This window comes from Palaemon carinicauda, chromosome 43 (genome assembly GCF_036898095.1).
Source record: "Palaemon carinicauda isolate YSFRI2023 chromosome 43, ASM3689809v2, whole genome shotgun sequence".
NCBI lineage: Eukaryota > Metazoa > Arthropoda > Malacostraca > Decapoda > Palaemonidae > Palaemon > Palaemon carinicauda.
The window spans coordinates 37,798,321-37,823,320 of record NC_090767.1 but is presented as its reverse complement, the minus strand read 5'-3'; the positions used below and the strand labels follow the sequence as shown (position 1 = coordinate 37,823,320).

General features: G+C 39.3%; 2 protein-coding genes across 2 annotated transcripts in view; both read left to right on the top strand.

Moving 5' to 3' along the window:
* The window catches only part of LOC137633811 (uncharacterized), a 24,359-nt gene extending 119 nt beyond the window's left edge, over window positions 1-24,240 (top strand). Inside the window, exons 1-6 of the mRNA XM_068366055.1 lie at window positions 1-2,304; window positions 2,808-2,950; window positions 11,853-12,012; window positions 12,674-12,883; window positions 23,835-24,031; window positions 24,152-24,240. The exon at window positions 1-2,304 is cut by the window's left edge and continues 119 nt beyond it. Coding sequence (XP_068222156.1) covers window positions 110-2,304; window positions 2,808-2,950; window positions 11,853-12,012; window positions 12,674-12,883; window positions 23,835-24,031; window positions 24,152-24,240 — 2,994 coding nt within the window. The 5' untranslated portion in view covers window positions 1-109. The remainder of the gene's footprint in view (window positions 2,305-2,807; window positions 2,951-11,852; window positions 12,013-12,673; window positions 12,884-23,834; window positions 24,032-24,151) is intronic.
* The window catches only part of LOC137633618 (uncharacterized), an 871,256-nt gene that overhangs the window by 221,453 nt on the left and 624,803 nt on the right, over window positions 1-25,000 (top strand). The gene's annotated exons all lie outside the window — the stretch shown is intronic.

Genomic DNA, 25,000 nt, shown 5'->3' with positions numbered 1-25,000 from the left:
CGTGGTTGGAACCCAACAACCACCGAATTCAAAGACTACCTCGTAAGCCAAGGGGGTCAACATCTCTCAAGTCAAGAAGACTCTTAATAAAAATCAACGGGATAAATTCATGAATCCCTCATCACACGAAACATGGGACATAACTCTGATTTATGCGCTTCTTCCATTTTCTAAATATTTAGCTGAAAGAAACGACGAAAAGTGGCACGAACAAAATGGGTCCGACCCAGAATTGTCCCTTACATTCATAAAGGATAAGAGGAATGAAACAGCCCACAATCCAAAGATAGAAAAAGGAGGATGCTCTGGGATAATAGATAAAGTATATGAACTTACAATAACACTTCAAGAGGGCTTAAAACTTGTCGTTCTCCGGGATGTAGTAAACACTGAGGATAAAGAAGAAATCGAGAGAGAAATGGACAGAGTTTTTGATGTTACCCGGCAGAAGATAGAAGAGATAGGAAAAGGAGGTATAGGAGCCGAGGTCTTTGATGAATATCAAAGGGAAATTGACTTCACCAAAAAGATGAAGTTATTGGAAGAAGAAGGCTTCCCTTGTTTGAAGAAAATTCTTGAAAAATTTAAAAGCATTAATCCTCTCAACCTGATAACAGGAACCTCTTCTAACCCTAACATACCAGTAGAGAAGATTTACACAGAAATGAAGCTAGAAGGGCAAAGTGGCCCCTGTAGTGTTCCTATAGAGGAGATACTGAATCACGTACCTCATTATGATCACAGTCGACTCTTACTGATCAAGGGAATGGCAGGTATGGGGAAAACCACTCTGTTCAAGAAGATCATTTCTGACTGGCTCAGTAAGAAGGACGACATCAAAGGCCTTAGTGACTTTGCCATACTTTTGTATGCAGAATGCAGGGATTCCACTGAATCTTTTAAAGACTTGTTAGTGGCGTTTTTTGGAGACGTTCACCAGAAATTCCAAGGTAATGAAATTATTGATGTGTGTCTGGCTCACAAGTGTCTACTCATCATTGATGGGTACGATGAATTGAACGATAAATCATCAAAATTATTCCAAGATGTTTTGACACTGAAGAAATCCCGCAAACTTAGTGTTATTGTGACAACCAGACCTGAATTTGAGGAGAGATTCAACAATCGAGTGGAATCCGATTACACAACTGTCTCTAAAATTAGTCTTGAGGGAATTCCAGAGGAGAAGAGAGAAGAGTTTGTATGCAAGTATTATGCAGTATTGGGGTCAGGCAATTCTCCCTTGCAATCATTAGAGGAATTGTTGCAGTATCTGAGGAAAACAAAGCACACTATGCATGAGGTGTGGGGACTACCCTTAAATCTCGCTCTTGTAACAGTTCTGTGGATGATTAAACCAGAGGTTATAAGCAACATCACCACTGAAGCTGAGCTCTACTGGCAATTTCACCTTTTGTCTCTATCAAAATTGAAGGAGCGTTTGGCGAAACACCCCAAAACAGCTTTCTTAGAACCAACTTCAACTAAGATTGGAACCAAGAAGTTCGTTGAGAAACTATGTGGTGAATCCTTCAAAGCATTACAAAATGATGAAATCAATATTCCAGAATCCACCATCAATAATTTGTCTGCCTTTTGCTATAGTTTGGGAATGCCAGCCGAAGAGCTAACTGGCGCCTTCCTGAAGAAAGTGACCACTTCCCAAGGCTCCTTTCATTACAGTTTCCCGCATAAAGGGATAATGGAATTCATGGCAGCTCTGTTTTTCCCTATGAAATTGACAAACCAATGCTGCGACCAATCAGTAAACACAGCCACAGTTAAAAAGATCTTTGAAATGCTTCTTGGAGGGAGTCTCCCTGAAAACCTTCACAAATATCAAAATATGATGATACATATGATCAGCCTATTCCATGTGGGTGACGGAGACGAGATGAAGGTGTCAGAAGATGCCAAGATTGAGGCACTGGAACTCCTAGTAAGGTCGGGAGTGAACGACAAACGTTCTGTGCTAAGAGTCTTGAAGAATATCAAATGTGATCATTCTTCTGCAAGATGGATAGCACAGAGGTTCAAGTTGTTTGATGAGGACACCACAATTCAAGATCATACAATTGATGCGTACATTGCCCTCCTTAGAGCCACAGATCCCCCTCTCCCAAACAGAGAGAGAATTAAAATCAGAATAAAACTTAATGACCCTAATGGGTTAGGTGAACTGCAAAGGCAACTTTGCCGGCATCATATCAACCCATCAGACATACGTCTAATTAACCATATCTTCGGAAAATCAGAGCCGACCGTAGAAGAGAGAGAGTCAATCAAGAATCTACTCACAAATGAGTAAGTTATTATTACTTCACAGTTATTTTTAATATTGCAATATACATATAATAATAAAATATCTTTATGACAATACACTGGTACATGATCATATATACAAACATATGCGCATGCACACATATATAGGCCTACTAATAGAGAGAGAGAGAGAGAGAGAGAGAGAGAGAGAGAGAGAGAGAGAGAGAGAGAGAACTCATAACTTTAGTATAACAATCATCTTGAGTCTTGTAAACAATATATTTTATATAGTCAGTATCATCATTATCATCATTGTTACAATTAGACTCATAATAAGTCGGCTAAACATCAAAAAGTCCCGATTTTTATTTCTAATATTTCGTTTATATTAATTTCCATATTCTACGAAATTATTCTTTTTAACTTTTTGTTTTCGTCATCATCATCATCATTATCAACATCATCATCATCATCAACTTGATAATAAAATTCCCAATCAAATCCAATAACTATTTCTTTCTTTTCTTTTCTTCTCTTTGGAACAGTTGTAAGGAATACAGAGGCATCTGGGACCCAACGTTCCAAATCCCTCCAAATATTAGGAACCTTCAAGTGAGTCTTCCAGACCAACCCAGTCTCGACGCCTTCTGTCGATCTTTGGAAAAGACAAAAGAGATTAAATATTTAGGTAAGAATTTTCTCTGTTTTTTTCCTCTGAGTGACATTATAATACCTCGCCTCCTTTCCTACATCCTGTCATTCATTGTTAATATCGTTGTTATCATTATCAATATCATTGTTAACATCATTATCATCATCATTATTACTGTATAGATGTAGAACATTATATTCAGAGGTCTCAATCGGGTGTTTTTTTTTTCACAAAAAGGAAAATATTGTTTTAATCTGATTTTAATTGTCGTGATTTTCACCAGTTAATTAAATCTGCCCGATGTACTGGGCGGATCGCAAGGCCTTGAAGAGGCAAAGTTTCCCTAAACTTTCCAGGATTTAACTAAAATACGGCGATAAAATTTACAATTTTATTACAAAAATAAACTCTGATAAAGACAAACAACATTCTAAAGCATTCACAAGACTTTACTGAAAAACAAGACTGACCCTAGGTAATGTAGCATGTGCTCTTCAAGCACAAAGTCCACACCGGACTCATTAACAAACTGAAAATAGTGCCAATTCGAATTCAATACACAACGAATCACACACCAAATATCCCTATTCTTATTTAACTCAGGATTCAGATCCCCAATCACAAGGATCTCTACACTAAACTGCGATATAAAAACTAAACGTCTTGCACACAAACTTCTACTACAACCAACCTGGTAGACAAGGTAGAGAGGAGAGATAACAATTAGAGGGGACTTACTTGGTAGGGGACGTTGGATCAAAGAGAACGAGCTATCCTTGCAACCTCCGCCGTCACCTTTTTGGCGCAATTTGTCCTGAACCTAAATTTCTACATTGGATTTTTTTATCTTGTTACAACAGAATGACTTTATTTTTCCTAATCTTAAATTACCAGCAATTGATTTTATTAGTCTCAGCGCCTTCCTACCAGGTGGTTTCCCTTTTTGGCTCTAAACGTTCACGTCTGGAACTACATTCATTCGCCCGCGAGTTTCTCCTCTCCCTCCAATTTGACGTAGTCGTAGGCGGAGTCAAATGGCGGGAATTTCGATTGATCGGGTCGAAATTCCCGACATCCTCCACGCCCCAAAATAAGGAGCGATGAAACGTCGGTCAATTGGATGGAGCTAGACTCGGGGTGAGGGGAGTGGCTTACTCCGAGACTCTGTTAGGCTCGCTGCGTAGCGCTCCGCAACGACTCGAACAGAGTACGCACAATATACTACAGCAATGTTACCCCGGGGTAATAAACACAATCAATAATATACAGTCATATAACAGATCAAAATAGGCAATGGGCCTAGCAATTCTAAAGCACTCGTGTAATACACATAAGGAACAGCAGAAATAAGTGATATGTACACATTTTACAATTCAATTGGCAAGCAATTAGGCAATGGGCCTAAGACAATTCAAGAAATGGTAGAAATGCAATCATAATAAGTCAAGTGCAACGACAATTAGGCAATGGGCCTAAGACAATTCAAAAAATGGCAGAAATACAATCATAATAATTCAAGTGCAACGACAATTAGGCAATGGGCCTAAGACAATTCAAGAAATGGCAGAAATACATATGACAATTCAAATTCAGTCTGTCTCAACTCACAATAATCGAGACTTCTATAGCGCTGCTACATGCAGGCCGTTACTTAATGGAGTACAAGAGGGAGGGGCAGGTTCTGTGCAACGCTCGGTCTGTACGCACGAGAGACCATCCCGTCCCCGTACTCCACCCCTAAGCACTTCCAACCTCCGCAGATTCACGCACACCTCTCAAACTCCACCCTCCCTACCTTCCAGATAGGACACGCCCCCTTTTCACATACAGTTTACAGCTACTTTTTATATATCGTCACTTTTCAGCAGACAGTCCATTAGTTCTCGCTGTTTCACGGCAGCCCTTCTCAATGGGCGTGCAGAACGTCCTTGTGCGTTCGTCTGCTCTGTTTCGTTTTCATTTTCATTTTCACTTCTTTCACTAACTGCATAGTTCTCACCTTCCTCGTCGTTGTCGTCCGTTCCTGTGGCTGGTTGTTGAGTTGTCGTAGCTGTTGCCATACCCTGGTCGTTCCCAGACGTCTCCGCTATCCCTGGCATTCCGGCTGTCGAACTGTACGCACCCTCTTCTCCGTCATCGCCGTCGTCTCCTTCATGGTCATCCTCAGAGGGGGCTATTTCTAGGGGAACCAGGTGGCTGACAGCTCGCAGCGATTCGACACCCTCAAACAACACTTTCGCCGAGCGTACGACTCCGTTGTCGTCAGGATACGTCTCCACGACACGTCCCAGTGGCCAAGTCGCTCTCTTCTTATTGTCCTGCTTCACTAGCACGATGTCTCCGGGGTGCAGCTTGGAGGGTTCCCCGGGCCGACTGTCGTGCCGGGCCCTCAAGGCACTCAAGTATTCCTTTCTCCAGCGTTCCCTAAAGGCTTTGAGCGAATCTGTCAATCTTACGTAACGATCACGTAGCTTCCGAGAGGTGAAGGTTGCGTTCAGATGGTCGTCCGGTAAGATCGGGGCCATGAGGTGGACTTGGTGTCCTCTTATCAAATGGGAGGGGGTGAGGACTTCATCCTCGCGCTCGTCACCGCTGTACATGAGCGGTCGATTATTCACCACTGCTTCTGCTTCTTTCACGAGGGTTAGCACGTGGGCGTCCGGCAGGTACTTCTTTCCGAGGGCTATCTGGAGGGTCCGTTTCGTTACTCCTATCAAACGCTCGAAGAACCCACCCTTCCAAGGTGCACGGGGCGTCTGAAACCGCCACTTTATGCCAGTTTTCCTCAGGAACTGCTGGACTTCATCCTCTTCATAAAGTCCCTGCAGGAGGTGGCTGGCAGCCTTGAAGGTTTGATGGTTATCGGACATGATGAGCTGTGGGGCACCGTGGGTGGCGCTAAACCGTCTAAGTGCCAACACGAATTCTTCTGCTTCCAAAGAGGGACAGAAGTCAAGGTACACGGCTCTGCTGGCCATGCAAGTTACGATAAGTATATACCCTGGCCGTGTTTCCGTGTGTATAGCTGCTGTGTGGTCCACTCCGACCGCCGTGAACGGTTTTGTGAGGGTGATCCTTTCCTTTGGCAGGGGGGGTGGTGGTGGCTGTCTCGTTAGAGGCTGGAAGGCCAGCTTGCATTCAGGGCATTGCCGCACGGTTCGCTTCGCAATGGAACGTAGACCCGCCACCCAACATTTCTGTCGAAAGATACCTATTAGAGTATTCACCCCACAATGCAAATGTAATTGATGTAAATAATTTAGATACATCCTAACCAAATGCCCTTTGGCTGGCAAGAGAATTAAATGATCAGTTTCTCCTACATGGGACACTCGTCCCCTGGTGCAGATGAGATTATCTACCAAAACTAAATTCAATTGTCTAGCAAAATTAGCAACTTCACGAGGGGGTCTGACTCCGCCCTCTAAGTAGGCATAAACAGTAGGCAAATAATGTTTTTGCTCTAATTTTACAACAATACTGAACGGATGCCGTTCTATCTTAGCAAACTTTAAAACTAGTCTGGCTACTCTTAACAAGAATTGGAACCCTACTTCCCTCTTCAGGACGTCCCAAATCTCGCCTGGGGGGGTAGGACACATCTCCTCCCTTAACTCCTGCACCGCCGCTACTACGTGAGTTTGATGTAGTAAATCTTCCTCCTCGCAAGGAACAGGCCTTCCCGTGGTCCTGAGAAATTCTGGACCGTTCCTCCACAGGGGGTTAGCTTGCAATTGTTGAGCCGTTGCGCCTCGGGATAGGATATCGGCAGGGTTCTGCTGACTAGGGACATGGTTCAGACTGAAACTACAAACCTGCTGAATAAAATTAATTTCCGCCACTCTGTTAGAAACAAACACATTTTTATTAGATCTGGCATCGGGCGATGCTACCCATGCCAACGTTACCTTACTGTCGGTCCACATTACTATTTCCCGTGGCTCGATCAGATCCTTGAGCGTTCTTGCTAGTCTGCTGCCTAACAACAAGGCCAGCAACTCTAGCTTAGGGATCGTCAGCTTGCTCATCCCTTTCGGAGTGATCCGGGTTTTACTTGTTACCAGACTTACCCGATTGCGTTCGTCCCTAGTATATGCTACTGCTCCATATGCCTTACTGCTGGCATCGGTGAACACATGAAGTTGTAAGCCTTTTTTTCCTATTGATCTTTGAAAGGTGATGTCGCTCACCGCTTTCAAATCATTCAACAATTCACTTGCCTCTTTAGCCCTCTCTTTTCCTAAAACATCATCCCAACCTACATTATCCTCCCATAGTTGTTGAAGGAAAAGCTTTCCCCTTACAAATAATGGGCTTATCAAACCTATCGGATCATATATGGAGACTAATAGGGAAAGTACCCTACGCTTCGTGGGCACCCATCCCTCCCCCAACTCACAGATCCTTTTGCTTTCTTTCACACACAATCTGTCCACGTCCCGGGCCCATCGCAGCCCGAGCACGTTCACACTCACAGGCTCATTCCACTGTCTCTCGCTATCGAAGGCCAAGTGATTGCTGGCCCACCCTTCTAAGGGCATACCCGCCCTTTTTAAGATGTTATGAACAGACTCATGCTCTTGCCTCATATGTTCTATATCTTCAAACGTGGCCAGATAATTATCAACATAAAAAGATTTTACTAAATCTGGGCGCCCTTCCTCTTTAAAATGACAATTTAATATTTGCTGTAGCAAAAATGGACTAGCTGTGATGCCGAACACCACGACTCTGAAGGCGAAGGTAAGCGCTCGACCAGCTGCCTTGCGCCACAGAAATCGTGTGTATTTGGCATCACGAGGATCTAACAAAACACGATGGAATGCTTTACTTATGTCGGCTAACATGGCATATCGATTCAACCTAAACCTTATAATTAAACTGTATGCTACTTCTACCAAATTGGGCCCAGGTAAAAGACATTCATTCAAGGACTTGCAACCTTGTGACTTGGCAGAGGCATTGAACACGATTCTAAGGGGGGTGGTACGGCTGTCTTTCTTAACACCAAAGTGTGGCATGTAATAACCTTCCACTACGGGATTTTTCACTTCTGATATAAAACCTGCTTCGAGATACTTATCTATCACTCCCTGATATTGTTCAAGATATTCCCTATCCTTTTTGAATTTTGTCTGCAACGACTCCAACTGCGCCATAGCGTTACGATAATTTGTTTCTGGCCTAGCATCCGACCCGAATGGTAGGCTAACCTGATATCCCTCAGGTTTTCTTACAACGCTTTGCGATACCTTTCGCACGGCCTCGGCCTCGCGAACAGTGTATTGCTCAGATGGGGCGATACCAACACGGTCTAATCGCCACCACTCATCTACATCATACAGATATGGCTCGTCCGTGATTCTGCACACTCTCAACGTTCTTACTTGTTCGACCCTTTCCCCTTGGAACAGCCACTGTGGCACCTTCCCGTACGGGGACATACCATTATGCGTTAAGAAAAGATTTATCCCATCTACTTTTTCTACACCTATGACAAAATAGCTAAAATAATCAGCCCCAACTAATATGTGAACGTTCTTCATGGTATCTGATTGGTTTGCTGGATCGGCTAACGTGACTCCCTTGGTCAACAGATGCTGTCTGACTTTAACATAACCCACGTTATGTATCGGGACGTCCACGTGTTCGTGTGCCACCAATTTCATACGCACGATTCTTTTCCCCATTTCAACCCTGCAACTTACTACATCGTATTGGCCGCTTATTTCCTCGGAACCAAACGGAGCTATATTCAAGGATACTCTTCCTACCACCGGTAGGCCTAATTGACGGGCAATTTTTGCAGAGATGAAGCTCCTCTGGCTTCCTGAGTCGAGAAATAGGCGGACTCGCTTACTACCTTGCCTTTGTTGAATACCTGCCATGGCTGTTGGCAAGATAGTGCATGGGAGGTCCACATCAGACCTCTGCGCGATCTTTGCGCTCGTGCACGGCTTAGATTCTACTTTAACCTTAGACGGACGGGGGGCATTTTGGTTCTGTGCAGGCGTCGCATTTACTACGGGGCGGGACGTTGTTGATTGACTATTACTATGACTAGGGATTGATTGCGGTCTACCCGCGTCGCAAATCGCAGTGTGGTGCTTAGCATTACAGTTTCTACAGGAATTTGATACGGGACATTTATCGCTACGATGGCCTGATTTCGTGCAATTGAAACAAAGACCCCTTTTTAGTAAAATGCGACGTCTAGCAGCTACGTCTGTCACTTGGCGACATCCGTGAGGCGGGTGCCGTTCGTTACAAAATGGGCAGGAATTATGGTGGATGGGAGGGGTTTTCGGACTTACACTACTGTCTGGTCTTTTGTCACTCTCAAGACTGTCGCCTCTCTGCAATGCATCGTCTTCTAACATTCTTACTATGAAATCTATTGCCTCAAAAAACTCGTCCAACGTATAGTCGCATTTCCTCAAATGCTCTACCACCTTGCGGTATAGTTTTCCCTCTGACAATTTTTGATTAATGAGGCTCATGACCATGCCCTGGCCTAAGTCATTGGTACTAAGTCTTTTGATTTGCTCAATAATGATAGTTAACTCAAAACGGAACCTTTTTAATTCTACTGGGTTTAGTGACGGCACAAAGATGTTTGCTAACTTGCGGTGCAGAATCACGAGCGTTTGGTGCACGTTGCCATACTGCTTATCTAATAAATCTAATGCTACTCTATAGTTCGCGGCGGTTACACTCAGGGATTTGATAATCCTGAGCGGCTCCTTGCCCAACGTCCCCAATAAATACGTGAATTTAGACACTTCGTCTAAATCCGCTCTTCGATCCACGTGGATCGTGAATAATTCACGGTACGATGCGTACTCTTGCACTTCCCCTTCAAACGTGGGGAGAGGCAGCGGCTTCAACCTGGGGAGGGCAACATTCCCCGTTGAAGGGCCTTTCACTTTATCTATTCTATTGTACAATAGTGTGGAAGCGCGTGTCGCTTCACCTAACATATGCCTAATTCGGGCTTCGATACTAGACTCTAATTTAACTCTCTGGTTTTTGTACAGCTCTTTAAGCTGTCGGACCTCTGCCTGCAACTCCGTTACCAAATTCTGGTAAACGGACTCGGAGTAGGTCTCAATCAGTGCCCTTTGCGTTTCGCTTAGCAAATCCTCCAGTAGGCCCATCGACGCCTCGATATGCACGATCGTGGATACAGCCATCTTAATTACTTTACTTTACGTTTGGGGGGGTTGGACAAGGCAAGGAGAAAAGGATAATTTAACGTTAAGGGACTCAAAGAACTGACCCACGTGGGCGATCGCACATCGAGACGTAGAGGACCTTAATTGTTAGTCTCTCTCTCTCTCTCTCAAAGGCTCATATTTTAAATTAGTCCTGTCCGGCTCTGGGAAGCGCTTGCGATCCGGTTCGAAGGACCAAATGTCGTGATTTTCACCAGTTAATTAAATCTGCCCGATGTACTGGGCGGATCGCAAGGCCTTGAAGAGGCAAAGTTTCCCTAAACTTTCCAGGATTTAACTAAAATACGGCGATAAAATTTACAATTTTATTACAAAAATAAACTCTGATAAAGACAAACAACATTCTAAAGCATTCACAAGACTTTACTGAAAAACAAGACTGACCCTAGGTAATGTAGCATGTGCTCTTCAAGCACAAAGTCCACACCGGACTCATTAACAAACTGAAAATAGTGCCAATTCGAATTCAATACACAACGAATCACACACCAAATATCCCTATTCTTATTTAACTCAGGATTCAGATCCCCAATCACAAGGATCTCTACACTAAACTGCGATATAAAAACTAAACGTCTTGCACACAAACTTCTACTACAACCAACCTGGTAGACAAGGTAGAGAGGAGAGATAACAATTAGAGGGGACTTACTTGGTAGGGGACGTTGGATCAAAGAGAACGAGCTATCCTTGCAACCTCCGCCGTCACCTTTTTGGCGCAATTTGTCCTGAACCTAAATTTCTACATTGGATTTTTTTATCTTGTTACAACAGAATGACTTTATTTTTCCTAATCTTAAATTACCAGCAATTGATTTTATTAGTCTCAGCGCCTTCCTACCAGGTGGTTTCCCTTTTTGGCTCTAAACGTTCACGTCTGGAACTACATTCATTCGCCCGCGAGTTTCTCCTCTCCCTCCAATTTGACGTAGTCGTAGGCGGAGTCAAATGGCGGGAATTTCGATTGATCGGGTCGAAATTCCCGACATTAATTTCATATAAAAGCTTTCAATGTTAAGTTTTAATTTCTTTCCTTCCATATATTAAAAGGAAATGTCTCATTTTAATGGTGTTGATTTAGTTAATAGTGATGGAAAGGAATAATAGTGATCGTGATATTAATGAATAAGAAACAAATATCGGCACCAGTCATAGTCAAACACGGCTCCTCCTGACTCCGCCTCCTTCCTTCGCTGATTGGTTCTCTACAAGGATGTGGGCGGAGTTATCCAAACGGGAGAACCAATCAGCAAAAGGGATTTGAAAACGTTTCTTTTGGTCAATGAGATTTTGACAATAGAATGAAACTGAGTTTTTATTGGCTGATGTGATTTAGACAGTGCATAATGTGAGGGTTTCATGAGGAGACTAATGACATACCTTATGCGAGCTGCTGCAATGCTCGCGTGCACACGCACACACACACACACACTAACTCCAGCACGCACATACAAACGCTCACACGCAAACTCACACACACTAACGCAACCACAAAGAGACACTGGCAGACATATTGCTCTACTGTGTTTAGTTCTTTTGCCTCTAAATTCGTTGTTATTATTATTCCCATTTGATCTTTTCCTTTAGAATCTTAAGAAAAAAACACAGAGAAAATGTTCAGTTTTTTATTATCATTTTTCTCAACGTTTTTCTTCTTCTTCTTCTTCTTCTTCTTCTTCTTCTTCTTCTTCTTTCTCTTTCAGATATTCGCTTCAGTGTCAACGACGTCAGCAGCGTCAGTCGCCCCATCCCTTTCTTGGAGAAGGATCCATTTGTCTTTGTCTTTGTCGAGGACGTCAAGGAAGAAGACATCGAGAAGGTTGGGGACATCCTTCGGACATTGCAACCACAGGATGCAAGGAGGTGAGAAGACATCATCCCTTAAGAGAGAGAGTGTGTGTGTGTGTGTGTGTGTGTGTGTGTGTGAAAGGGTACTCTCAATAGGCCTACATACATCCATATCTATTTTGGACTGGACATAGGCCTATTTTCTTAGAACATAAAGTAAACGCAATATTGAGAAATCTAATTAAAAAAAAAAGATAATTATAGAAATGGAAAAGAGTTTTATTTATTTCTAAACTTTTTCTATTGTTACAATAGGCCTACATAAATCCATATCTATTTTTGGAAAGAACATAGGTCTATTTTCTTTGAGCATTAAGTAAACTGATCATAAAATATATAAATTAACATCAATAATGAAAAATGTAATGAAAAGTATTATCAATTTAAGTATTTACTTTTATTCAAAATTTACATGATATTTTGGGTCATGAAATATAAGTATATATAAACAATTGCAATGCTGTGTTGGTCCACTTGCGTGTGTGTGTGTGTGCGCGTGTGGGTGTTTGTGCGTGTGCGTGTATGTGTCTGAATGCACATGTCCATCTTAACAAAACAAGATAACAATAAAAGCATAAAATAATGAATAAATGTGGGTGACATCATTTAATTTCTTCTTCTTTTCATTCCCTTTCATTTCATCCCATTTTCTTACTTTCTTTTTTCTTCCCAACAGATCGTTCTCGGAAATCTGGTTTCCTCTGTGTTCCCTGGGGAGGACGAGGAGCCCTGAGGTCATCCTCAGACTCCTCGCCTCCTTGAAGGGAGTCAGGGTGAGAGACTTGATCGAGTTCCCAGAAGAAGAACGACCAGATGACGAAGCCTTAGTCAGAGAGATGGATCTTAAGGCAAAGGAATCCACCGGATGTAGAGATGGTGTTGTTTGGTGAGTTTGCTTCTTCTTTTTATACTTCTACCTGTTTTTTATAGGTGTTTTACGATCTCTCTCTCTCTCTCTCTCTCTCTCTCTCTCTCTCTCTCTCTCTCTCTCTCTCTCTTCCACTAACGTTCCAAACCTTTCGGCAGCAGGTGATGAGTTAGGATAAATGAACTGTATTCACTATAGGCCTAGTTTCAAAATTGATATTTCTTTAAGATTTTGCTTTTGCTTTCTTATTACTAGTTATTATTAAGAAGATATATACATTTATATATATATATATATATATATATATATATATATATATATATATATATATATATATATATATATATATATATATATATATATACGGAGAGAGAGAGAGAGAGAGAGAGAGAGAGAGAGAGAGAGAGAGAGAGAGAGAGAGAGAGAGAGAGAGAGAGTTGATATATATAATAATTTCCATCTCATTATTATCTCCTGTTATCTCTAATAATTTTGTTCGTTATCATTTGATCAGAATCTTCAATCATGTGTGTTTGCATCTCAGTATTTCCTGTTCCCTTCAATTATCTCCTCTTTGCCTTTAACTCTCGTCTTATTCATCTTCTGCCTTTCCTTTATTATCATTATTACTCCTCTCTATAATGAATATAATAATCTTCGCCCAGGTTTTCTATAATGAAGAGAATAATAGAATAATCACCTTTTGTTTTTATTCATTGAATTTATCCAAAGTCTGTTTCTTAATGGTGTTATCTTCTTTGCTTGTCAGGACACCTTACCTTAGGTAAAAATCCCTGGGGAAGAAGAAGAAGAAGAAGAAGGAGAAGGAGAAGAAGAAGAAGATGAAGGAGAAGAAGATGAAGGAGAAGAAGGAGAAAAAGATGAAGGAGAAGAAGAAGAAAAAGAAGGAGAAGAAGATGAAGGAGAAGAAGAAGAAGAAGAAGGAGAAGGAGAAGAAGAAGAAGAAAGAGAAAAAGATGAAGGAGGAGAAGAAGACGTTCATCAGAGTTATTTCTTCAGCGACCAAATTCTAATTCATAATCATAGTTTATCCTTATATGGTCAAATTGGTGTTACAATACTTATCGGGGAATCATGTTAATCTACCTTTTTATGATGGTTAGATTAAAAAATGAACTCTCAGATTATAAAGGTCGTTTCTGTAAATGAATGTGATATATATATATATATATATATATATATATATATATATATATATATATATATATATATATATATATATATATATATATATATATATATATATATATATATATATATATATATATATATATATATATATATATATATATATATATATATATATGTGAGTGTGTGTGTGTGTGTGTGTGCATGTGTTTGATATGTTTGTTTAATCATGTCTCAGACATCTACTTGACAATAACAAATGTTAGGGAAAGTTCAACGTCTTTTCATAAAAACCTATTTTTAGGAAACTTCTTTTATTATGTTTATTGTTATATTCAATCTCCTGTTTGTTCTATTCACTTATATCTATACACAGATTGTTTTTCTTTAATCATTTCAATACAACTATTTTTTTTTTTTTGAAGTGACAAAGTACTGCATGACTTATATCATGTCATATTCTTAGCAAAATGCTGTAAGACTTGAATGTACAAAGATTCATTCTGATAATTGTCTTACATGTATTCATGGCAATCAAGTCTTGTTGATGATATTAGAGGCGATGGTAGGTAATAAGTAACAGTGGAAATCATCAGAAATAAATCTCTGAATGAAACAAATGTTGTTTTTATCACCTTTAACGTTTTATTTTCCAATATTATCCTACATTGATAATGTCTTCTGATATGTCCCTAATCTTCCCTCAAAGCTCTGGACGGAATCTGTAAGCATAAGCTCTTCAGCAAGAAGTCTCTCTCTCTCTCTCTCTCTCTCTCTCTCTCTCTCTCTCTCTCTCTCTCTCTCTCTCTGGAGGTAAATAAAGACATAATTCTTACCTAAGTCCTTCAGAGGACTTATATTATGCAACAAAAAAGAAATGAGAAAAAGGGATCTTAAACTATTTCAGACAGGTGAGTTCTTTGTTCTGTATTTGATTAGTTTGAACATTAAAGTAAACTTATCAAAAAGTATAACTTTTTCTTTGGATGTACACGTTAAAATGGACCAGTTTTGCTACTAAGGAATCATATTATTATAGTAAATCTATTTAGTCTTGCAATTAAGGATCCAAGTAAAGGATTATCACACTAATCTTTTTATTGCAAAGATTTGATCTTTTGTAAAACACTTGAACTTTGTAATGGCCTCATATGTTGATGCTGTTTCCTATTGCAGATCAGATGAACTGATAGAACCGAAGACTGACTGACTGACTGACTGGCTGACTGATGCAGAGAGATACAGTTCCTCATCATCTGTTGGACCTAAGAGAAGCTGACATGCTAGGCCAGGTCCGTCAGACCCTTGAAGTGAAATTCTTATCAGAAAATGAAGGAAGGCAGAACTGAAGCTGACATTGGAGAAAAGCATAATAAGATGAGGTGAGATTTTTGAGTTACTATTCTTAATGAATTGTGTCAAACGGGTATGATAAGGAGTTACTTCTTTTAATCAATTGAATAAAAATGTAAGATTTGTAGTTACTGCTCCTAACGAAAGAAACTGATATGTTAGACCAGAGTCAGTCAGACCCATTGAGTCAACTTCTGATAAGAGGAGAAGGACCAACAGAACTAAGAGAGACTTTGCGGAAGAGACAAAAAGATGAAGTATGATTTTAAGGAAAAGACTTTGGAGTTTCTACTATAAATGAATTGAAGGGAAGAAAAATATCCACAGTTATTGTTCTTATTAAATTGAATGGAATAGGTAAGATTACTTTCCTTTGGATAACTTTTGCAAAAGTTTTCTACCTTATCATTATTGTCATCATTACTATCATGATATTTTTTTAAGAATATATTACATATGAACAATGTTAGAACCCTTTTTTATACCACAGTACTATTATTCATGATAAATAATATTTCTTCGAAAATCTATTTTATTAGAACTATGTTAGAACCTTTTCATAACACAGTACTTGTTTGTATTTAATTTGATATTAATTTTTCCTCTTATTCTTTTTCTTGGAAATAGAACGTAATTTTTTTATTATATCATCACAAACAAAATTGAAAGAAATTAGAAGTCTCACCTCTGCAGCACAGATAGACAGACAGACATGCAGAGAGGAACATATAAGTAATTATGAACAAGGATTCTATTCCTCTTATTTTCCAGATGTCTACAAATAACTGCAACTTGATGTATTATATTTGTTTAACCCTAAATTTAGTTGTTGTTTCTGAATCATAATTACCTATTTTCAATAGTTTCATTATATGGATTCTGCTTGACTGATTTGTCTTCAGTCATTAAGCAAGATGCATTTAACATATATTTTTTCTACAAATATTTTGTTCTTGTTTATTATGTTTTCAGGAGATATATTGGATGAGCTTCAATATCTTCAAATATTGTCTTAAGGAATTTTTGCTATGTGCTGCAAAACTGCTAGTGCCTGTGCATGACTGGAAGGTCCAGGCAATGTACCTAAACAACAGACATTATCTGCATACTAGAAATAGAGTCTGACCTCAGGGAAAAGCAGGTCATCTCTCAAAGTGTTAATTCCTTCACTTCTCGTCTCGGATCAATGTCGGTGAGTACCAGACACAACCATTCCTTAGCTTTGTCCTTCTCTAGAGTCATCTTCCACTTCTTTGCACTGAGCCTCCTCTCTTCAACTTCTATATTTTTCTTAAGATTTAGTTCTGGACGATTTGGTTGATGCACAATTAATATTTCCCCTTTCCTCTTCTTGTGACAAATTCACAAGAATGAAGGAGCCTTAGAATGAAGGAGCAATTTTGATTCCGGATTGTCCTTTTAAAAAGAAATTTCTGAAGATTATTGAAATAAATATGAAATATCTCCTTTTGAACATTGTTCTATCATAAATGTGATGTGAAAACTGAAAGATATGATCCGTTTTGAGGATCCGTTCTTTCAATTGCTATTTTATATACTTTATGAGAAGTTTTTTATATTAGCTTCATTTAATTGCAGATTCACATAATCAAAGAAGAGTAGTCAAGTCTCCTTAGGAAGCAAGACGAGGACATCTTCATCCCAGCAAATCATCTGGAATCCACTTAGGTGATTAGAGCCTCTTGATTGATCAGAACTGAAAAGAACTCACCCGATCTCCTGTTTGATCACAATCTTCAGGTGAGTACCATTAGAGCTTTGCTTTTGATCAGCACACAAGTGAAACAACCTTATTAATGGTTTAAGGGTAAATGTAATAGATTTAAGGGAAGCGAAAAGATAATCATATAATTAAAAGGAAATGTAATGAAAACAAAATACTCTTTATTTCATTAATAGCACACTCACACTCTCCATAATAAAATGAGTTAATGTGTAAAGCTATAAAGGCAACCTTCCTATCTGCAAATTTGCTACTGTACAGAAATGATTACTCTCAACATTATCTTATAGCAATATCTTTAGCAAGAAACTATATTATTGTGGCTGACATGGAAATTGTAAATTAATCTTGTATCTAACATGCATATATTTGAGTTTCTCTTCCCAAAGTGGAATATAAAATTGATTAAGCCCTGAAGCATATTCCTCATGATGATGGTGGCCCATAGTACATGGTGGGCAGTGAACTTGAATACTTGAATATTTTCATAATTTTATCACTTATTTCCAGGAATAAAGAACATGCATTTTGGTACATAACCAGCACATCAGTGTACATTTCACCCACTTCTCCACTCAGCTTTTCTGTCCACCTGTACGTGCACAATCTCAAGAACAGGTCTTCAGGTCTGCTCCCATCATGTATCATTCCACATGCTCTTCACAGGAGTTTCACTTCCACTACTCATATTATTTTCTGTTCGTTTCTACATCCAGTCCATTGTGTAGAGCTGTGCACTCCTGTTGTTATAGTTAACCTATTTATTAAACATTTCTTAGAACCCCTATAAATACATTCCTAAATTTCATGTGCTTTGTAATAACTTTTGATTCCTTCTCAAAGAAAACATCTACCTTCTCAACCTAAAATCCTATGTTTCTTTCCACAGGAATCTGATCCTAAGTGAGAGAAGTCCACAATAGTCCAATGCCAGATTCTGATAACAAGCGGCAGCTGAGATAAGGTTTACAGTGCCCCCGGAAGGTCCTGTAGTATGAGGCTCTCCACCTGCTGACTCCTGTCCTCAGACTTCCAACTCTGTCTATGCCCCATGACCCTTATTTCCCACCTTCTCAATGGGGTATTTCTTCACTGTTAGCAGAAGAGAAGATATTTTTATTCATAATTTATCTTTTTTTTCAGAATATCTTGGTGCTGTATAATCTTTTTGTTACAATATTTTATTAATGGCTTAACAAGAATGATTTTTGTTGTTGATACATAGTATTCATAGTCCTTATAGAATGTATTTTTTCATCACATAGTATAGTTATTCCCTTCCACAAAATGGCACTTTTTCTAAATATATATCAGTGCCCATATACTGTATACCCATTCACTACATAATTTAAATATAGTATTTTCTTTACACTGTACACCCATTTACGACATAATTTGAATGTACTATTTATTATACCGTATACCCATTCACAACATGATTAGAATGTACTACTTTCATACTGCATACCCATTTACGACATATTTTAATTTTACTATTTTTATACTCTACATTCTTTATGAACACAATTTAAATATACTATTTACATACTGTATACCCATTCACAACATAATTTGAATGTACAATTTTTATACAGTATACCCATTTACGACATAATTTAATTGTACTATTTTTACACTGTATATCCATTTACAACATACTATGAAAATACTATTTTTATACTCTACTCCTATTCACAACATAATTTGAACGTACTGTTTTTGTTAATAAACTATATTTTTTGTAGCGTTATGGAATATTTTTTTTAACATATATTCTTTACACTATATACCCTTCATTGAATTCTGATTTTCACCCAATGCTTGCTCATAGAATGCAAATAGTTTCATTTATTATATATATTGTGTTATTTTTGGAATATCATTTTGTTGACATATATTCCTATATGATATTGATAGATAACCTGGATTATAATTTTTTGTGTTAATTTGGACAATTTATGCACTGCATCTGATTATATGATTCACTATTCATTTTTACTTATATTTAGACATTATACTGATATTATGCTGTTGTTGATACAATAAATTTACCTCTAAAACTAACTTTTTTATATAAACCTCTTATTATCATCATAAGAACATTACTTGAAAGTGGTATATATAGATGGTAAGGAGGTTGGGGGGGGGGGATTCTTCACGTGCAGGTGTCCTCTCATCAACAGATCTGAGTTGATGTCACAGAGAAATGTGATGTTACTGCAACGGACGATATCGCAATGTGATGGTCACGTGATGGTCACCTTTTAGATGTTTGCTGAGTGAGGAGAAGTCCCACTTCTTTGTTAGTCTCGGTGGAGGATGGTACTCTCTCTCTCTCTCTCTCTCTCTCTCTCTCTCTCTCTCTCTCTCTCTCTCTCTCTCTCTCTCTCTCTCTCTAAAAGTCATTCCATATTGATTGTAATAAATTACAGGGACACTAGAATTATAATACATCCTAAGTAAGAAGATCTGATTTTCTTCTCATAGAAAAACATTCCTGATCTAAACTAATAAATTTCCAGATTAAATCTCTAAAATTATAAATCACTTATTTTGTCTAATGTCTCTCAACTTTGACCTTTAACCTTTGATCTTACTGTTTGTGCTTCTGATCTATTTTTTATTTTTTGGTGTATATCTATGCATGTAAATAACGACAATTTGTTTCGTTCCATTTAAAAGTTTCTCTTCTGACAAACAATGTCCCCTGATTGCTAAGTGACTCAGTATGGATCCCTATGACCCAAGGTCTATCTATATATCAAAAGAATTTGAGGCTTCTTCAGGAAGGGAGCCCTTTTGAACATTAAACTACTTCACAAAGTGTCCGGTAATCTACAACAATAACAACAACAACAATCATCTTAGATTTCTAAGAAGCAAATACCCATCATATCATTCTGAGCGAAAGGTGAAGCATTTAATTTTCACGTTGCTTTGAAAGATATATGAATGTTTTTGGGATTTAATCAGAATTAAGTGATGCTTACTGAAATCGGTTGGAGGTGACCTTCAAATGATTTCCAGTAAACAATCAGTAAAATATTAAGAAAAAACTATTGGAAGATTTTGTTATGCGGATGACTATTTTTCCCCGATAAGTCCTGCGGCAGAGCAAGGCTCAGTGACACAAGTTTCTGTAGCAAGCATTACCAAAACAGCAGATATTCTTTTTTTCTCCCCAATGTCTGTGAGTATCTGATATTTAGATTCCAATATTGTGGTAATAGAGTTAATAAGTATTCTCAAATGCTATACATGGTTAGTAAAACCAATGTAAGAGCTGACATAAACAAATGTCAGAGGGTGAATAGCAGAACTAGAGGCATATCATTATATCATTGTGTCCTACGCAAATTGAGAACACCAAATAAGGACTAATGTAGTCATAGCTAGAGTGTGCTGTGTACATTTGCAATGCATTCCTTGCTTAAAAATAAATATTTACAGAAATTTGGAAAGTTAAATTTTAATAGAGGATTGTTTAAATATATAAGTTGATATTGATAACCTGTCAATCAGTTTTGAAGAATAGCAAAACATGGTTGGGTTATTAATAGTGAATAAGATATTTCATCATAAAATTATAAAATTATAAAAATAAATTGTAAGAAAATTCTAAATTTACTTATGTGTTAATTTTTGTTCTCCAATCACTCTCACACTTTCTATATATTATTAACAAAATAGTGATAAATACAAGTCCTCTTGATTTCCAATTGTATTTTATATTAATTTAATTTACAGATAATTGTTATACAGCTGTAAAAATCAATTCATTCCTATATTAATTTTTCACATTTATGCAATAATTCTTATAAATAACAGAATGATTGAAAAATTTAAATGCATAAAAGATGCACAATTTAATCAAAATCCCACTAAATTTTGCTGCATAAAATGGATTTTGAGCAAAGAGAGAAATCTATTTTTGGGTGATATGGTCATGTCGTCCTGATGGAAGGCTCCTATAGGTAGCTTTCTAAGGGATATTTTGCTACAGTGATACTCCCAGAGAATTAACCACAGGTTTCCAGAATTCTAACTCTTGGCGCGAGTATCCTTAATATAACTTTTATGGATATCGCATAATATCAGGGGACGTATTTCTGGGTATGGCACATGGGAATCTTCACCCGGAATAGATTTTACACTTTGAGGGGATGAGTGGCGAAAATGAAGGGAGCCATTATCAAGGTTACCCGGTTGATCCTCTCCCATTACTACTACGGTGTATTATTCCTTGTTGCATTTAAGCATCGATAGCTGCAGATTTAGTAGTTTCGGGTGGGATCTTTCGTTACGTACTTGTATACTCCTTTTTTGAAAGAAGGGAGGGTCCATCAGGATGACATGGCCATATCACCCATAAATAGATTTTTTGCTTTACTCTAAATCGTCCTAATGGAAGTTTACCAGAGAATTACTTGGAAGTACTATATCTGTGGGTTTGTATAAGTGCCTTTACTTTGAATGAATTCCTTATATGGTCTCCCCCACCTTTATATATGTCATTACCATTATTTGTCATATCCACTAAGCTTAGAACTAGCTTAGGGCTTCCTACCCCATGCAGGGAAAGTGTAGACTTCCCCTAAAGGATTCAAAGTTTGTATCTACAGAGGGACGGACGGTAAATCCTAGAGATTACCCTTTTCATCCCTTGGAAATCTGTACTCTGATTTCAAGTTGGGCCCTTCTAGGGGTTAATTAAAACTCTAGTATACTTTATTTGTCTATATCAGAGATAGCAGCAATAGGACGAAAATACATTTAGTATTTTACCTTGTGACTAGATTATCAATTGTAGTTACAATCAGGAATGAATCTGATCTGGCATTGAAAACACATCAGGGTCCATATTTTCTCCTGTCGGAAATATATGTAATTTCATCGAAATGGTGCCACTCAATGGAGATATGAAACCAAATCGGACTGACTTGAACAGATTTTGAGAATGCATGAACACAGTGACGCAACGTTCAGTCGCCACTGGTGTTATCGGTCAGATATGCACCTATGTGGAACAGTGTGTTAATCATCGTCGGGATTTGCACTCGAGGGTAAATGTACCCATACACCCGATGCACTGGAAAGTCCCAAAGCAGTTCACTGTTCGTCGCAGGCTTAGACGACGGGTTTTTTAAAACTACCCGCCGTCACCACAACATGTCTTATTTTATGTACTTGCTTCATATAGTGATTTAAGAAGTTCCGTGAAGAAGAAATTTTCTTAGGATCCTAAACTGCGGGTGAGCTGTCAGGATCTGCTCTGCGAATAAGTAGGTAAGCATTGCTCTCAGTTATCTTAAGGATAGAGTTTGATCCTAAGGTTTTGACTCCGAAGAGCTGTCCTTCCTTGAAGTCTGAAGTTCGACAAAGACAGATCTTAAGAAACCCTAATGGGCGTAGGGAGACATTTTCCTTCAGTGGGCAGATTCTCCAAGGACCCTACCTTTTAGTGGGCAGCTCGCTTTAGGCAAGAAAAGTAGGATCGGGGAAAGGATTCAGTTCTCCCTCTTCTGTGAACTGAATATGGCCTACATCCCTGATAGGGCCAACATTTCACTAACTCTAGCCCCTGAGGCTATTGCGAACAGAAAACTGACTTTCTGTGTTAGTTCTTTGAGAGTACAATCCTCATTTTTAGGTTCGGAGGGGTTGCCGGCTTGGGTCTAGTGCATGCTTTGGTACCTTAAAAAAGGTTCCGCTTATAAGGCTGTCTCAAAGGCGTATAAAAGAGGTCTAGTTAGGGCCGACTTACACGTGGTTAACGTAGTGGAAGTCAGGCTTCGTTCAAGTAGGTAAAAGAAGAAAGAGAGACAGAAAACTGTTGAAATTTCTGTTGGTCCCCTTGTTTTCACGAGGGTTACCCCTTTCTTCCAAGACAATCCACATTGTCTCCTAGTTGGACTTGACTTGTACTCTATAATGAAGTCGGCCACATTCTTTTGTTCGCTGCTAGGGCAAAAAAATCATGAGATGCAGGTTGTTGGTTCTCAAGGATGAAATGTAACAGCCGACTTTTGCAACAGTTTGGATAAAACTGAGTACGGCAGAGGAAACAGCTAGTTTCAATTCTAGAACTAGAGGAAACCAATTGTTTTTGGGCCATTTGGGGGCCACTACAGGAGCTGTTCCTCTACAGAATCCTACCTTGTCGAGGTCTTTTAGCAGGAGATTGGCAGGTGGAAACAGAAAAATGTGCTTCAATCCATTCCAGTCAAGAGACATGACGTCTATCGCTTCTGCTTAAGGCTCTCGTAAGGGGCTACATAACGAGGTAGTTTCTTGTTGTCGCTCGTTGCGAAGAGGTCGATCTGCAGTTCCGGGACTTTTATTGAAAATAAAGGATATTGAGTCTGCGTGTAGGGACCATTCTGTCTCTATCAGCTTTCACCTGGATAGAGCACCCGCCGTCACATCGCGGAACCCTTGAAGGTGAACTGTTTGATAAATGCCATCTTCTCTTCCTTGCCAGGTGGAAGATGGCTAACATCACGTGGTTGATGTGAGGTGAACTCGAGCCTTGTCGATTAGACATATTACTATCACCTCGTTGTTGATCGCCAATCTGATTTGGACTGTTCTGCGAGGGGATAGTCTCCTCTACGGCAGGAGGACTGTCATAGTCTCCAAGATGTTGATGTGAAAGTTTTTTGAACTGGAATGATAAATTTCTTACCCTTTCCTTTCATGCGGATGGCGTCCCCCTTCTTTCAGGGAGGCTTTCGTGTGTATCGCCATTGATGTTTGTGGTTGTTGCAAGAGAATTGTCTGTGCTACGCTCTTATTCGTTGACCACGACCTTAATGGCATGCACAATCGGGTCAGTGTCAAACTTGTTGATCTCTTCAAGCGTTTGATCCGTATCTTCTCCAGACTCCTGGCTCATCCTTCAGCTGTGCTACAAGCACCGGGTCTGTCACTGCTGCAAATCGGAGAGAGCCAAGTACTCTTTCCTGTTGGCATTTTGAAATCCTCTAGTGTTGGGTTAGTCTCTTGATAGATGCCACTATTTCTCTCCTCTTATTTAATAGAATGGAGAGGTGGTGTGATCGCAAGTTCCCATGGATTCCTAACCATTGAAACTTGTGAGCTGGAGAAAGGCGCGACTTCTAGTTATTGATCTTTAGACCCAGGTGTTTGGAACACTTTTCCGGCTGCTTGCAGACAAGTAGTCTTGGATGCTGCCTGCACCCGCCAATCGTTCAGGTATGCTACTACATATACTCCTTCGGAGCATAGGTGCTGGACGATCGTGTCCCTTAGCTTTGTGAATATCTTTGGGGCTATGTTTAGTGCGAAGGGCATGGCTGTGAAGACAAATGTTTTCTTCTGTAGCCTGAATCCTAGGTAGGATGAGAGGGGGTGACTGACTGGTAGGTGCCAGTAAGCATCTGCCAGGTCTATTGAGACATTATACGCCCATTTTTGGTAGAAGGGTCCTTATGTGTTGCACTCTAAGCATCCGGAACTTGTTGATTTCGATGAACTTGTTGAGTGGAGACATATGTAGAATAACTCTGGGTTTGTCAGAGTCTCTCTTGGGAACACAAAACAGTCTTAATTGAATTTTGATAGACTTCGCTTTCCTCCTTACCTTCTTGTTCAAGAGTTCTGAGGTATATTCTTCCAATAAGGTGGTAAAGTGTTGGAAGAATTTTTTAAAGGAGGATTTTTGTTCCATTTCCAACTAAGTCCATTCATAATCTGGCTGTGGACCCAGGGATCAAAGGTCCAACGATCCCAAAAGTAATAAAGTCTGCCTCCTACCTGGAACATCTCATTGTTTAGATGTTCCTGAGGACATGTTTCCGTGACCTCGTCCTCCTCCACCCTTGGAGATTTCCGGAGGATCCTCTTTTTGGGCCCTTACCTTTGTAGGG